This window comes from Pelodiscus sinensis, chromosome 30 (genome assembly GCF_052426305.1).
Source record: "Pelodiscus sinensis isolate ZL-2025 chromosome 30, ASM5242630v1, whole genome shotgun sequence".
Classification (NCBI taxonomy): domain Eukaryota; kingdom Metazoa; phylum Chordata; order Testudines; family Trionychidae; genus Pelodiscus; species Pelodiscus sinensis.
Window position 1 is genome coordinate 1,255,769 of NC_143081.1, and position 14,232 is coordinate 1,270,000.

Consider the following 14,232-nt stretch of genomic DNA (forward strand, 5'->3'; position numbering starts at 1 on the left):
CTGTGGGGCGGGGGTGAGGGGCACTGGTGGGGCAGGGCTGTGAGGTGGGGGGGCTGTGGTGCACCGGTGGGGCAGGGCTGTGGGGCGGGGGTGAGGGGCACTGGTGGGGCAGGAATGGGGGGCAAGGGTGGCCCCAGCTGGGGTCAGGCCATGCAGAGAGGCCAGGCCGGTGGCAGTGCTTGGAAGGGCTTTTCCCCCTCCCCTGTGATACTGGGGCCGCGCCCCCAGGCAAGGGGTCAGTGTGTGACTCCCAGGGGGCAAATGTGTCCTAGGAGGTTTGGATGCTGAGACCTGGGGTCTGGGCCAAAGTGCCATGGAAAATGACACTTCCCTGCCCCCCACACACGGGGCCATCATCTACCCCCTCCTGTTGCTCCCCAGCAGGCCCCTGGCCAGGCAGAGAGGGGCCCCCACTCAGATCAGCCCCATGGGCCCAGCCAGCCGGGCAGTGCAACCCCCTCCTGATTGTACTGCGGGGAGGTGGGTCCTAGCCCTGTCCCACAGCAGGGAGTTCCACAAATTAACAGCGTTCCGTGGCCCCGCCCCTGCCAGATGCTGACACCTCTCTCCCTGAAGGCTCACTGATGTGTGCAGTAGGGGTGCAGTGCCATAGGGCAGGGGGTGGTGACCGATGGGAGGGGGCATGTCTTTGGTCTGCACCCGCCCCCATCCTAGCCCAACCCGCGAGTCCCCTTTTATCCCCCCCACCCCCGTTCCTGCCCCCATGGCCACAGGGCCCTAAACTTCGAACCCTCCTCCCCCCCCCCGCACAGATCCCCCAGAGGATCTGGAGGCTGCAAGTGGGGCCTCCCCGTGAAGTCTCTTCTCCACGAGGGGATGGCTGTGCACCCCGCTATATGAAGTGGATCCAGCCACCCTCTCCATCTCGTGGGGGGCTGGGGGGGCCCTCGGCCCGCCCCCCGCCCCGCAGGACGTAGTTCTGACCCTCGTTGTTGTCCCACAGCTCCTGGCCCCCCACGTGGCAGTGGAGGGCGAACTCCAGGGCGCCCCCGGGGGGCAGCGGCAGGCGGAAGGCAAAGCGGTCGGAGGGGGGGCCGGCCAGGAGCCCGGCGGGGGGCCCGGCGTAGGCGGCGGGGGCTTCCCGGTAGCTGGCCCAGCCATCCCAGGTGTAGCGGACGCTGACTCTCTTTTCGTAGGCCAGGTTAAGGACCCGCAGGGTCCCCGCCACCCCCAGCCCCCCGGCTCGCACCCCCTCGAGGCACACGCCCTGCGCCCCCAGCCGTGCCCCGAAGTCCGGCAGTCCCAGCGGGTCCCGGAAACACGGTGCCAGCGGCAGGCGCCCTGCCTGTGGGTCCTGGGGGTCCTGGAGAAAACCAGGGTGGGGGGAGAAAAAGAAAGAGAAAGTGAATGTGCAGTTTTCCACCTTGGAGCCCAACGCCCCCTACTGGGGACCTGCCCCCCAACTCTTGTGCACATCCCTCCACTGTCTTCTCCTCCCGTATGCTCCCCCCTACTTTCTCCTGCCCCCCCGTTACCTGGCTGGGCGAGAAGAGGGGCCGCAGGGGGGCGAAGTGGCGTAGGGTGTCCTGCCGCAGCTGGGTGTGCACACGCTCCGGGACCTGGGGTAGCTCGGCTGGCCAGTAGCGCCTCACGCTCACCAGCTCCAGCCCCAGGGCATCGGCGAAGCGCACCCGCTTGCGGGCGCCGGGGCTGCGGCTGCGGGAGCCCCCCCCAGGCCCTCCGGCCGGGGCAGAGCGGGCCCTGCGGCGCCGGTGCCCCCCTCTGCCACCCGCCCGGCCCTGGCGTCCCCGCGGCCTGGGCCCTCGCGCCCGCCCCTCGGCCTCTGAGTCGGAGTCGTCGCCCAGGCTGGGCCGGACCGTGCGGTAATATGCCCGCTCGTACAGCCCCGCGATGTAGCTTAGGTTGCGTGGGATGTCACTGGCGGGCGGGGGGGCGCGCGCCATGGGGCCTGGCTCGGTCCGCGTGGGCACTGGCTTCTTGTGTCGCTCCTCCCGGGTGCTGAGTCCTTCTGCGACCGTCCCAGCCCCTGCCTCGTTCTGTCGCTCTGCTTGGAGGCTGAGCCCTGCGACCGTCCCAGCCCCTGCCTAGTTCTGTCGCTCTGCTTGGAGGCTGAGTCCTGCGACCGTCCCAGCCCCTGCCTCGTTCTGTCGCTCTGCTTGGAGGCTGAGCCCTGCGACCGTCCCAGCCCCTGCCTCGTTCTGTCGCTCTGCTTGGAGGCTGAGCCCTGCGACCGTCCCAGCCCCTGCCTCGTTCTGTCGCTCTGCTTGGAGGCTGAGCCCTGCGACCGTCCCAGCCCCTGCCTCGTTCTGTCGCTCTGCCTGGAGGCTGAACCCTGCGACCGTCCCAGCCCCTGCCTCGTTCTGTCGCTCTGCTTGGAGGCTGAGCCCTGCGACCGTCCCAGCCCCTGCCTCGTTCTGTCGCTCTGCCTGGAGGCTGAGCCCTGCGACCGTCCCAGCCCCTGCCTCGTTCTGTCGCTCTGCCTGGAGGCTGAGTCCTTTTGTCACTGGCCAAGGCCCTGCCTCATTGTATTGCTCTGTCCAGACGTTAAGTCCTTCTCTCACTCCGTCTGGGCCTTGTTCTAACTGTCAGTCTGAGCCCTGCCTGGCTCCATCGCTTTATCTGGCCGTCACTATCACTCCACCCAGGTGCTGAGTCCTACCGCTGTGCCTGGGCCCTGCCTCGTTCTGTCGCTCTGTTTGGGAGCCAACTCATTCTATCACTCCTGGGCTCTGGCTTGCTCTGTTGCTTTATCTGGGGTTTGAATCCTGCTGGCTCTCTGTCCACTCTGCTGCTCAGTCCATCTGGGCTGTGGCTTGTTTTATTGCTCCGTCATGGCGGCGGCTTGTTCTACCGCTTCCTTGTTGCTGCCTTCCACCGTTGCCTCTTCTGGAGGGTCCGAGTCTCTCTCTCTGCTGAGATCTGACTCGTTCTTTTGCTTGTCACAATCTTCTGTGTTTTTTCCTTCCAAAAATTCTCCTTCTGTTGCTCCGGCGGGGCGCTTTCTCCTACACCTAACTCACTGCCTTCCGCCTTCCTGAGTTTCTGAGGCTCCGTCTCCGTCTGGCCCCTGCCGTCTTCTATCTGTTGGCCTTTGCCTGCTTGTTCCTTTCCTCCTCAGAGTCCGAATCTCTCACGCCAGCCAGATTGGTTTGTTCTCCATGTTCTGCCAGGGACTGGTGGTCTCTCTCTCTCCGTCCGGGGTGCCTCTCGTTCTGTCGTTCCTGCGCCGTCTCCTCCTCTTTCCTCTGATCCCGCTGCAACTGTCTGCCGCTTTCCTCTCTTCTTCTCTCAGGGCTGCCTTCGATCTCTCCACCGCAGCTGTCTCATTCTCTCCTTGCCATCCGTCTTTTGGTTGCTCCGGCTGGGCTCTGTGGCTCCGAGGTGGCTTCGCCCGGGCGCGCTCTCCGTCTCTTTCTCCTTCCTCCTCTTTCCTCCGGCAGCCACCCCTCCCTTTCTAGTGTCCCTCCATGTCCAAAGTGGATGGGGCGGTTACCGTAACGTCCCCTCCGCCCAGCCTCCTCTCCTCCCTGTGCCCAGGGATCCCCCTTTTTACCAGCCGGGGCGGGGCAAAGGCTCCTCCCAGAGTTAACCTGGCAGGGACCCAGGCGTCCGGCAGTCTGGGGCCGGGGAGCCAAAGGGCCGAAAATGCTCCAATCTGGGATCAATAATTGATGAGACCAAAGGCAGCTAATGGATCCTGGGAAGCGGGCCAGGAAATGGGGGGGGAGGGGGCAGGAGGGAGGTGGGAATGGGGGGTGGGGGAGGGGGCAGGGTTGGGGGGCAGGAATGAGGGGTGGGGGTTGGGAGGGGGGTGGGGGCTGTGGGGCAGGTGGGAGGTGGGGGAGGGGGCAGGGGTGGGGGTCAGGAGGGGACAGGGTTGGGGGGGTGGGGGTGGGGCAGAGCTGGGAAGGGGAGAGAGGGGCCCTGGCAGGTGAGGGGTGGGGGCAGGGGTGAGGAGGCGGGGGTCAAGGATCAGAGTTCAAAGGTCGGGGCAGTCTAGCGGGCACTTCCGGGGTTAAATGAGGGCCAGGGGGGTCAAACGCTGGCGGGTCAAAGGTCAGAGGGGCGGGGCCGTTGCGCAGCCAATCAGCGGCTCGGGCGGAAGGGGTCGCAGCGGCGAGGCGGGGCCAACAGCCCCCACCAATCAGGAGGCAGCGCGCCGGAGGGGGGGGGGGTGAGGCGGCGCTGGGCCAATCAAAGGCGCTAGCCTCGCCCTGGAGCCTCCGGCCAATCCCAGCGGCGGGCGCCAATGAGGGGCGGGCGCATGCGCCAATGGCGTTGGAGTGATGGCGGGCCGGCGGCCAATCGAAGGCGTCGGGTTGGCCCCCCCCGAAGGCGGCCAATCACTTTCGAGCGTGTCGGTGACGGGCGGGCGTCGGCACCAATGGCGCGCGAGCCCCCAGAGCCCTTCCGCCAGGATCTCGCGCCGCAGCCAATCGGACCGGCGGGCTCCTCCGCCAATGGCGCTGGAGACCAGGCGGCTCGGGAGCCAATCAGGGACGCCGGCCGGCCTCGGCCGCTCGCCGCCAATCGGGGACGCGGCCGCCCGCTGACGGACGGGCGCCGGCGCCAATGGCGCGCGAGCTCCGGGGGCCCCGCCGGCCCGCCCCGCGCGGCAGCCAATGGCGCGCGGCGGCGGGGGCGGGGCCCGGCGGCGGCGGCCAATGAGGAGCGGCGCGCGGCGCGGCGGCCCGGGCAGAGCAGCAGGCGCTATGGCGGCGGCGGTGGCGGCGGCCGCGCGGGGCAGCGCCGGGGGCGCGCGCGGGGCGGGGGAGGGGCCCGAGGGGGGGGCCGGCCCCCCCGCGCCGCTGGGGGCGGAGCCGGGGCCGCGCGTGCGGCGCGGGGGGGAGGGGGAGGACGAGGGGGGAGCTGCTGCTGGACGGGGGGGGCCGGGCCGGGGGGGGCGCCCGGGGGGGGCCCCCGCACCCGCCCCCCCCCGCCGCCTCCGCCCCGCGCGCCGGGCCCGGGGGGGCCCCGCCCACCGCCCCCCGAGGAGCTGGAGGAGGAGGCGGGGCTGGGCGAGGGGGACCCCGGGGACCCCGCCATCGAGGACCCGGTGAGCGGGGGGAGGGGCAGGGGGCATGTGGGGGAGGGGCGGGGGGCTTGGGGGAGGGGGCAGTGCTTGGCAGGGGCTTGGGGGAGGGGCAGTGCTTGGTAGGTGGGGGAGGGGGCGGGGGCTTGGGGGGAGGGGCAGTGCTTGGTAGGTGGGGGAGGGGCGGGGGGCTTGGGGGAGGGGCAGTGCTTGTTAAGGGGGAGGGGCGGGGGAATGCGGGGTGGGGCACAACTGAGAAGTGCCCCCTGTGTGGGGGGGATCTAGCACGGGATCTGGGTGGGGAGGGCCAGGATAGGGGGTTGGAGATTCAGTGGCAGAGGGGTTGTGTGTGGGTCAGCGTTCAGGGAGTTTGGGGGGCTGGGCAGCAGGCAGAGCCGCAAGGGGGGACTAAGGGCAGCGCTGAGGGGGGATGTTGGCGAGGGTTGTCAAGGGGGGGTGTTAGTCTCAGCCGTGGGGGGCCCCCCCAGCTGACCCCCGTGCCTCCCAGGAGCTGGAGGCCATCAAAGCCCGGGTGCGGGAGATGGAGGAGGAGGCGGAGAAGCTGAAGGAGCTGCAGAATGAGGTGGAGAAGCAGATGAACATGAGCCCCCCGCCAGGCAATGGTGAGGACCCCCCCCCCCGTGTCCTCTTTAATTTCCCCCTTTCCCCCAGAAATCCCCTTGGATCCTCTGCGGGTGGCGCAGCCAGGGCACGCCTGTGAGCAGCACAGCCATGATTTTATTTGTGTAGGTCCTACGTAAACAGGAACTCTCTTCCTCCCCTCCCCCGCTCTTCCTCCTGGGCCCCTGTGAGTGGTGGGGAATTCTCTGTGTTTGGGAGCCTCCCTGCTCTGGGGCGCATTTGGCACAGGACGACCTGGGTAAATGCTGCTATTTTATTTCTGTAGGGCCTGCATAAACAATAACCCCGCCCCCAATTCCAGCTGAGAGCCCCTTGTGTATTGGGAAGTCTAGAGACACTGAGGAATTATGGCCTCCTGAAAGCTCTTTGTGTAGGACCTACCTAAACGCCACCATCTTCTTTGTGTAAGACCTAAGTACCCAGTACCCCCCTTTGGACTGTGGGGGTGGTGAATCTAGGAGACATTTGGGGGTCACAATTCTGTTTGTGTAGGGCCTATGTAACCAGTAGCTTCCCCCCCCCATTCTCTTTCAGACTTCTGGGGGGTGGCAATGCTGAGAGCCACATGGGAATTGTGCTTGTTGGATTTTTTTTGTAGGACCTACATAAATACATTTTGTAAACGCCGGCCGTTCATTTGTGTGGGTTCTGTGTAAATGGTGACCATCCTTCCCCTTCAGCCCTCTGGGGCCTCCCAGTGCCACACTCCTGTGCTCGGAATCATTTAGGTAGGTCCTACGTAAATGTTGCCCTATTGGGTTGTTTGCGTAGGGCCTATATAAACACAATTGTTTATGCATCTAGCCACATGAGTTATGCCAGGTAAAGACAGTGCAGGAAGGGGGTGCTCCCCTTCCTATTCTGAAAAAGGGAGGGGCCCCTGGACAGATTTGGGGTACAGCCTCCCTCTCACTAACCCCCCGCTTTGTCTTCACAGCTGGGCCTGTCATCATGTCCTTAGAGGAAAAGATGGAGGCGGACGCTCGGTCCATATACGTGGGCAATGTAAGTGGAGGAGCCATGATGAGGGTGGGGGAGGTTTGGGGGGTTCCAGGGACCCTGTTTCTCAGCCCACGCCCCCCTTTTCCAGGTGGATTATGGGGCGACGGCTGAAGAGCTGGAAGCTCATTTCCACGGCTGCGGGTCCGTCAACCGCGTCACCATCCTGTGCGATAAATACAGCGGGCACCCCAAAGGGTGAGTGAGCTTTCGGGGGCTCTCCTGGGGCGGGAGGGGTGGCTGGGTCCCTGTGCTTTTGGGGTGTCTAACGTGGGATCCCCCTACCCCCAGGTTTGCCTACATCGAGTTCTCCGACAAGGAGTCTGTACGCACCTCCATGGCGCTAGATGAATCCCTGTTCAGGGGGCGACAGATCAAGGTGAGTCCTGCACCCCGAAACCCGGGCCCTGAGCCCCAAGATTGGGCTCAGATCCTCTCCAGGCCCACAGCAGCGTTGCCTCAAAGCCCTGTACCAGCCAGAGATCTGTCTCTGCCCCCCAGAGCCTGCCCCACCAACCAACTCTCCTCTGGTCCTCCTTCTCCCTGTCCCTGGGGTGCTCCGACCCTCCTCCTCTGCCCCCCAGGTGATCCCCAAACGGACCAACCGGCCCGGCATCAGCACCACAGACCGAGGCTTCCCCCGGGCCCGGTACCGAGGGCGCGGTTCTGGCTACACCAGCTCCCGGGCCCGGTTCTACAGCGGATTCAACAGCCGACCCCGCGGACGCTCATACAGGTCTGGGGGGCCGGGCCGGCGCAGGGCAGGACGCCTGGGTTCTCTCCTGGCTCTGTGAGGGGAGTGGGGGGTAGTGGGTAGAGCAGGGAGGGGCTGGGAGCCAGGACACCTCGGTTCTTTGGTTGTATTGTCTCTTCCTTTCACCCCCCCCCCCGGCTTATTAACTCGTTCCCTTCTTCTCTCCTCTGCAGGGGCCGGGCGAGAGCAACCTCATGGTATTCCCCTTACTAAAAAAAGTGTTTTTTGGGAAAGAAAAGGAAAAAAAAAAAGAAAAAAAAAAAAAGAAGAATGTGACAGTGCTGGAGCAGCCCCGTGGGGGCGAGCCGTGGGGCGCGGTGGGCGGGCGGGGCTGACCGGGGCCAGGCTGGTTCTCTGAGCAGGGTCCTCCTCTCTCTCCTCCTCTGCTCCCCCTCTCTCTGCGGGCGGCCCCATCGCTTGTCCGCCTGGGTCCTTCCTCCGGCGCGTCGCTTCTCCCCGTCTCGCTCCGGGCGCCCCCTTCCCTCCGGATCCCCCCTCAGCCCCCTTCCCTCCGGATCCCGTCTCAGCTGCGCCCCCTTTCTCCGCCCGGGGCTCCCTTGTTCAGGACACGACCGGATCTTCCCATCTCTTTCCTTTTCTTCTCCCCACGCAGGGCAGGACACACCCCCGGCCCTGCCGCTTCTGCCCCCGCCCGGCTCTTTCCCCTTCTCCGTTCCCTCCATCCGGGCTGGGGCTGTTACCTGCCGTATTTCAGTGTCTTTATCTTTGCAGGTGGCTTTAGCCTGAAGGAATTGTCGAGCCGCACGAAGCTCTTGCGACCAGATTAAATATGGGGGGGGGCGCAGAGTGGGGGGGGCTATTTCCTCCCCCCTTTATTTTAATTTCCAGGCTGGGGGGTGGGGCTAGGGCAGGGGGGAGGGGGGAAAAAATAAAAAAAATGTTATGAGGGTGGAAAAAAAATAAAAGATGTTTTTTGGAAGAAAGAAAAGGGGGTGAGGTGATTTGTGGGGGCAGAACTCCGGGGCGGGGGAGCAGGTACCAGCACTCCTGGGTTCGTAGGGATCAAAGTTGTATTTGCCCAGGGGCTGGGCTGAAGCCCTCCTGGCCTCCCCCAACTCACTGAGGGGCCCTGAGCTGGGGGGGGTGGGAATGGGGATCATATGAGGGGTGGGTGAAAAGGGCCCTTGAGGTTGGCTGCTGGGGTCCAGGGAGGGATCCCAGGAGGGAGGGCCCGTTGGAGGGGGCTTGGGGCCTGCAGGAAGGTGGGGCCCCCTGGGTTTGTTGGGAGGGGTGTTGCTGGGGTCGGGGGGGGGGGGGCTGCCTGGCGCCTCTCCTAAGCATTAGACCCTGCCTGTCCGGGGACCCAGGCGTTCTAGCTGGGGCACAAGATCCCGCGGCTTCCAGTGGCCACCTGGCTCCCTCCCAGGGCCGGGGGGTTGCTGGGTCCAGCCTGGCGGGGGGGGGCTGTGGGCCCCCAGCAGCGGAACAGAGCCATGGGGGGGTTTCTCATTGCTTTATTATTTACAAACATAGAAAATATTCCTGAGAGCAGCCCCCCCCCGCCTGTTCCTGGGGGAGGGGCTGTGGGGTCTCGCTCACAGCAGACTCCTGCTGCCTCTTGGCATTGGCCGTTCTCCCATGATCCTCTGGGCTGGAGTTGGCTGCTTTCTCCCCCCTCTCCCCCTTTGCTGCGGGGGGGGGGGGGGCGGCGCTTCTTCCACCCCCTACCTGCAGTCAGGGCTTTGGCATTGCCCTGAGCCCCATAGCAGCTATGGGGCCCTCTGCCCCCCAAGTCCAGATCCTGAAATATAAATAGTACCAGGATTCCCCCCAATAAAGTGGGGGTCGGAACTCACCAGGGGTCAGAGGTCACAGGTTCATTGGCCTGGGAGGGCCTTAAGCTGGGGTCAGAGGTCACGAGGGGATCGTGTTTGGAGGCATAAGCACCGTGTGAGAAGTCAAAGGTCGTACCAGGCTGATGGGCAAGGGTCAGAGGTCAGGAGTTTCTTTGACCCAGAGGCCTGGGATGTGGGTGTGCCAGAGGTCATCCAAGGCCCATTGGCATTGGGGGGTCAGAGGTCATACAGGGTCAACAGGTGGGTCAGAGGCTGTGTTTCACTGGCACGGGGCCTGGGGGCTAGAGATCAGAGGTCGCCCAGGGTCTGTGGGCATCAGGGCCCAGCCTGTGCCAGGATCAGGGCCCAGGGGTACCAGGGTCAGGGCCCAGCATGTACCAGAGTCCATGGGTACCGGGTACCAGGGCCTATAGGTACCAGGATCAGGGCCCAGCCTGTGCCAGGATCAGGGCCCAGCCTATGCCAGGGCCCATGGGTATTGGGGCCCAGTTTCTATTGGGGCCCAGTGTCTGCCAGGGCCCATGGGTACCAGGATTGGGGCCCAGCCTGTGCCAGGGCCCATGGGTACGAGGATCAGGGCCCAGCATGTACCAGAGTCCATGGGTACCGGGTACCAGGGCCCATGGGTACCAGGATTGGGGCCCAGCCTGTGCCAGGGCCCATGGGTACGAGGATCAGGGCCCAGCATGTACCAGAGTCCATGGGTACCGGGTACCAGGGCCCATGGGTACCAGGATCAGGGCCCAGCCTGTGCCAGGGCCCATGGGTACCAGGGTCAGGGCCCAGCATGTACCAGAGTCCATGGGTACCGGGTACCAGGGCCCATGGGTACCAGGATCAGGGCCCAGCCTGTGCCAGGGCCCATGGGTACCAGGGTCAGGGCCCAGCCTGTGCTAGGGCCCATGGGTGCCAGGGCTGATGGGCGCCAGGATCGGGGCCCGCCCGGCACACGCCTGTGGGTGCCCAGGGCCCGGGTGCTCCAGGGTCAGGGCTGGGCGGGCGCCAGGCGGCCCAGCAGGCCGGCAAAGGTCTGGGCATGGCGGGAGAGCTGGGCCAGGCGTTCGCCCAGCAGGCGGGCGGCGGGGGCCGAGGGGTAGCTGAGGGCCGCCCCCTTGAGCGAGAGCACGGCCCCCCGCAGGGCCTGGCCCAGGGCGCCGGCGGCGGCCCCCAGGCGGACCCGCAGTGGGCCCGAGGCTGCCCGGCGCGCCAGCGCGTCGCCCACGAAGAGCAGCTTGTGCGTGGCCACGATGACGGCCCGGCCGTGGGGCACGAAGGCGCCCGGCGGCTGCCCCGCCCCGGCGCTGCCCAGCAGGGCCTGGCTTGCAGCCAGCAGGGCGTCGGCGTGCGCCCGGCACTGCCCCGCGTAGAACTGCAGCAGCTCCGTGTCCGCGGGGCTGGGGGGCGCCTGCGGGATGGGAGGGGGGGTCAGCGCCGGGGGGGCCAGCGGCAAGGACCCAGGCGTCGGGGAAACCGGAACCCCCCCGCCACTCCCAGGGAAAGGGACCCCCCCGTCCAGAAAATGTGACCACCCGGCCCTCCCAGAGAAAGGGACCCCCCCATCCAGAGAATGTGACCACCCGGCCCTCCCCAGGGAAAGGGACCCCCCCATCCAGAGACTGTGACCCCCCCCGGCCCTCCCCAGGGAAAGGGACCCCCCCGTCCAGGAGAATGTGACCACCCGGCCCTCCCCAGGGAAAGGGACCCCCCCCGTCCAGAGAATGTGACCCCCCCGCCTCTCCCAGGGAAAGGGACCCCCCCGTCCAGAGAATGTGACCCCCCCGCCCCTCCCAGGGAAAGGGACCCCCCCGTCCAGAGAATGTGACCCCCCCGCCCCTCCCCAGAGAAAGGGACCCCCCCATCCAGAGAATGTGACCCCCCCGTCCAGAGAATGTGACCCCCCCGGCCCTCCCCAGGGAAAGGGACCCCCCCGTCCAGAGAATGTGACCCCCCCGGCCCTCCCCAGGGAAAGGGACCCCCCCGTCCAGAGAATGTGACCCCCCCGCCCCTCCCCAGGGAAAGGGACCCCCCCGTCCAGAGAATGTGACCCCCCCGGCCCTCCCCAGGGAAAGGGACCCCCCCGTCCAGAGAATGTGACCCCCCCGCCCCTCCCCAGGGAAAGGGACCCCCCCGTCCAGAGAATGTGACCCCCCCGCCTCTCCCAGGGAAAGGGACCCCCCCGTCCAGAGAATGTGACCCCCCCGGCCCTCCCCAGGGAAAGGGACCCCCCCCGTCCGGAGAATGTGACCCCCCCGCCCCCCCGGCCCTCCCCAGGGAAAGGGACCCCCCCATCCAGAGAATGTGACCCCCCCGGCCCTCCCAGGGAAAGGGACCCCCCCGTCCAGAGAATGTGACCCCCCCCGTCCAGAGAATGTGACCCCCCCGCCCCTCCCCAGGGAAAGGGACCCCCCCGTCCAGAGAATGTGACCCCCCCGGCCCTCCCCAGGGAAAGGGACCCCCCCGTCCAGAGAATGTGACCCCCCCGCCCCTCCCCAGGGAAAGGGACCCCCCCGTCCAGAGAATGTGACCCCCCCGCCTCTCCCAGGGAAAGGGACCCCCCCGTCCAGAGAATGTGACCCCCCCGGCCCTCCCCAGGGAAAGGGACCCCCCCGTCCAGAGAATGTGACCCCCCCGGCCCTCCCAGGGAAAGGGACCCCCCCGTCCAGAGAATGTGACCCCCCCGGCCCTCCCAGGGAAAGGGACCCCCCCGTCCGGAGAATGTGACCCCCCCGGCCCTCCCCAGGGAAAGGGACCCCCCCGTCCGGAGAATGTGACCCCCCCGGCCCTCCCCAGGGAAAGGGACCCCCCCGTCCGGAGAATGTGACCCCCCCGGCCCTCCCCAGGGAAAGGGACCCCCCCGTCCAGAGAATGTGACCCCCCCGGCCCTCCCCAGGGAAAGGGACCCCCCCGTCCGGAGAATGTGACCCCCCCGGCCCTCCCAGGGAAAGGGACCCCCCCGTCCAGAGAATGTGACCCCCCCCGTCCAGAGAATGTGACCCCCCGGCCCTCCCCAGGCGTCCGCAAAGGGCCCCCCTACCTCCTCCAGCGGTAAGGGGGTCTCTGGCTGGGGGCTGGGGCTGGCCGCCTCCTCGGGGGGGTCGTGCTCCGGGGTGGGGGGCTGGAGCTTGTCTGTCCCCTGCAAGGGCAGAGGTCAGGGGTCGATGCCAGGGTCAAAGGTCAGTGCTGGGGGACGGGGGGGGCTCCTGGGGCCCGGTTTGGGGTCAAGGTCCCAGTGTCGGAGGTCAGGCTCGGGCATTAGGGTTGGGTCAGAGGCCAGGGGCAAGGTCAGAGGTCAGCATTAGGGTCAGAGGTTAGCCCTGTGATCAAAGGTTGGGGGGTCAGAGGTCAAGGTTCAGGGGCTGGTGGTTGGGGGGCCAGCATGAGGGGTAAGTTTAGAGGTCAGGGGTCAAAGGTCATAGGCTAGTGTGGGGGTCAGGGTGGGGCGAGGCCAGCACCACTGTTGAAGGTTGGGGGCGGGTCTTGTGTCAGGGTTCAGGGGCTGAGGTCAGAGGTCATGGGCTGGCGTTGAGGGTCAAAGTTCGGGACTGGGGTCAGATGTCATAGGCTGGCGTTGGGGGTCAAAGTTCGGGGCTGGGGTCAGATGTCATAGGCTGGCGTTGGGGGTCAAAGTTCGGGGCTGGGGTCAGATGTCATAGGCTGGTGTTGGGGGTCAAAGTTCGGGGCTGGGGTCAGCGGTCATAGGCTGGCGTTGAGGGTCAAAGTTCGGGGCTGGGGTCAGCGGTCATAGGCTGGCGTTGAGGGTCAAAGTTCGGGGCTGGGGTCAGCGGTCATAGGCTGGCGTTGGGGGTCAAAGTTCGGGGCTGGGGTCAGCGGTCATGGGCTGGCATTGGGGGTCAAAGTTCGGGGCTGGGGTCAGCGGTCATGGGCTGGCATTGGGGGTCAAAGTTCGGGGCTGGGGTCAGCGGTCATGGGCTGGCATTGGGGGTCAAAGTTCGGGGCTGGGGTCAGAGGTCATAGGCTGGCGTTGAGGGTCAAAGTTCAGGGCTGGGGTCAGCGGTCATGGGCTGGCGTTGGGGGTCAAAGTTCGGGGCTGGGGTCAGTGGTCATAGGCTGGCGTTGGGGTCAAAGTTCGGGGCTGGGGTCAGAGGTCACGCCCCGCTCACCTTGAGGTGCACATAGTCGTACTCCTCCGCCAGCCGGATCCCCTCGTAGTCGTGCCCCTCCCCCGGTCCCAGCCCCCCCGGCAGCCCCCCCAGGCGGGGCGGAGGGGGGGGCAGCGGCCGGTCCTGGATGCTGGCCTTGCGGGGGGGGCCGGGGGAGGGCAGGGCGGGCAGGGGGCGGCGCGAGAGGCTCTCGGCCGAGGGCAGCCGGGGGCGCCCCCCCCCCTCGCCTAGGCTTTCCCCCGGCCCCGCCTCCGCGCCGGGGGGGCCCGGCAGGTCGTACTCCCCCCCCAGCAGCTCCTCGGGCGCCTCGTAGAGGTTGAGCAGGGCGGACGCCCGGCGCAGGTTGGAGGGGGCGGCGTAGACGGGGGCCGGCTCTTCCTCCCGCTCCCCCCCCTCCTCCGGCGGCTTGGCCGGGGGGGGCACGTCGTAGGGGCCCGAGAGGGCAGCGTCCCAGGGCAGCGAGCAGGGCACGTCGTAGAGCTGGGGGGCGAGAAGGGAAATCAAGGCACAGAACCTGGCGCCTCCCCCCGCCCCCAAGCTTGCGGACACCCCCTCCCCCACCCCATGCCCCCCTCCCCTCCCCTCCCCTGTGCTCACCTCGCTGGGGTCCCCCTCTCTCCGGGCCCCACGGGGCACCTCGTAGATCTCATCGGGCCGGGCCGGCGGGGGCACCACGTACACCTGGGGGGGGCAGGAGGGGTCAAGGCCCGGCCGCCTTGGTGCTTAGGCCAGGCTGGGCTCCCTGGCTGGATTCTGGGGGGGCCACGGGGGACCCCTGGCTCCTCACCTCCTGCTCCTCTGCCTCCCTGCGGCGGCCCCGGGGCTGGTCGGGGGGCCCCGGCTCGGGCAGGAGCCGGACGCGGTTGGCCGGCACGATGCCCTGGT

At 67.2% G+C, this 14,232-nt stretch overlaps 3 protein-coding genes across 5 annotated transcripts in view; 1 reads left to right on the forward strand and 2 right to left on the reverse strand.

Moving 5' to 3' along the window:
* Window positions 1-796: 796 nt before the first annotated feature.
* Window positions 797-3,717, reverse strand: PPP1R3E (protein phosphatase 1 regulatory subunit 3E). The gene is made up of 2 exons (XM_089774243.1): window positions 1,497-3,717; window positions 797-1,324 (listed from the first exon to the last, which is right to left on the reverse strand). The coding sequence occupies exons 1-2, from the start codon at window positions 1,923-1,925 to the stop codon at window positions 854-856; spliced, it is 900 nt and encodes a 299-aa protein (XP_089630369.1). The 5' UTR covers window positions 1,926-3,717; the 3' UTR covers window positions 797-853.
* A 1,164-nt stretch (window positions 3,718-4,881) lies between these two features.
* Window positions 4,882-7,677, forward strand: PABPN1 (poly(A) binding protein nuclear 1). The gene is made up of 7 exons (XM_075916795.2): window positions 4,882-5,038; window positions 5,523-5,637; window positions 6,594-6,661; window positions 6,747-6,853; window positions 6,947-7,034; window positions 7,240-7,391; window positions 7,583-7,677. Exons 2-7 carry the CDS (start codon window positions 5,556-5,558, stop codon window positions 7,620-7,622), a joined length of 537 nt encoding a protein of 178 aa, XP_075772910.1. The 5' UTR covers window positions 4,882-5,038; window positions 5,523-5,555; the 3' UTR covers window positions 7,623-7,677.
* A 1,191-nt stretch (window positions 7,678-8,868) lies between these two features.
* Window positions 8,869-14,232, reverse strand: part of EFS (embryonal Fyn-associated substrate) — a 7,830-nt gene continuing 2,466 nt past the window's right edge. The window contains exons 2-8 of one of the 3 annotated variants that reach the window (XM_089774270.1): window positions 14,135-14,232; window positions 13,945-14,028; window positions 13,348-13,827; window positions 12,261-12,359; window positions 10,115-10,631; window positions 9,661-10,075; window positions 8,869-9,553 (exon numbers count right to left, since the gene is read on the reverse strand). The exon at window positions 14,135-14,232 is cut by the window's right edge and continues 139 nt beyond it. In XM_089774270.1, the coding sequence (XP_089630396.1) occupies window positions 10,212-10,631; window positions 12,261-12,359; window positions 13,348-13,827; window positions 13,945-14,028; window positions 14,135-14,232 (1,181 nt within the window). In that variant the 3' untranslated portion in view covers window positions 8,869-9,553; window positions 9,661-10,075; window positions 10,115-10,211. Of the gene's footprint in view, window positions 9,554-9,660; window positions 10,632-12,260; window positions 12,360-13,347; window positions 13,828-13,944; window positions 14,029-14,134 lie in introns of all 3 variants that reach the window. The other 2 variants (XM_089774269.1, XM_089774271.1) reach the window with 2 other exon arrangements.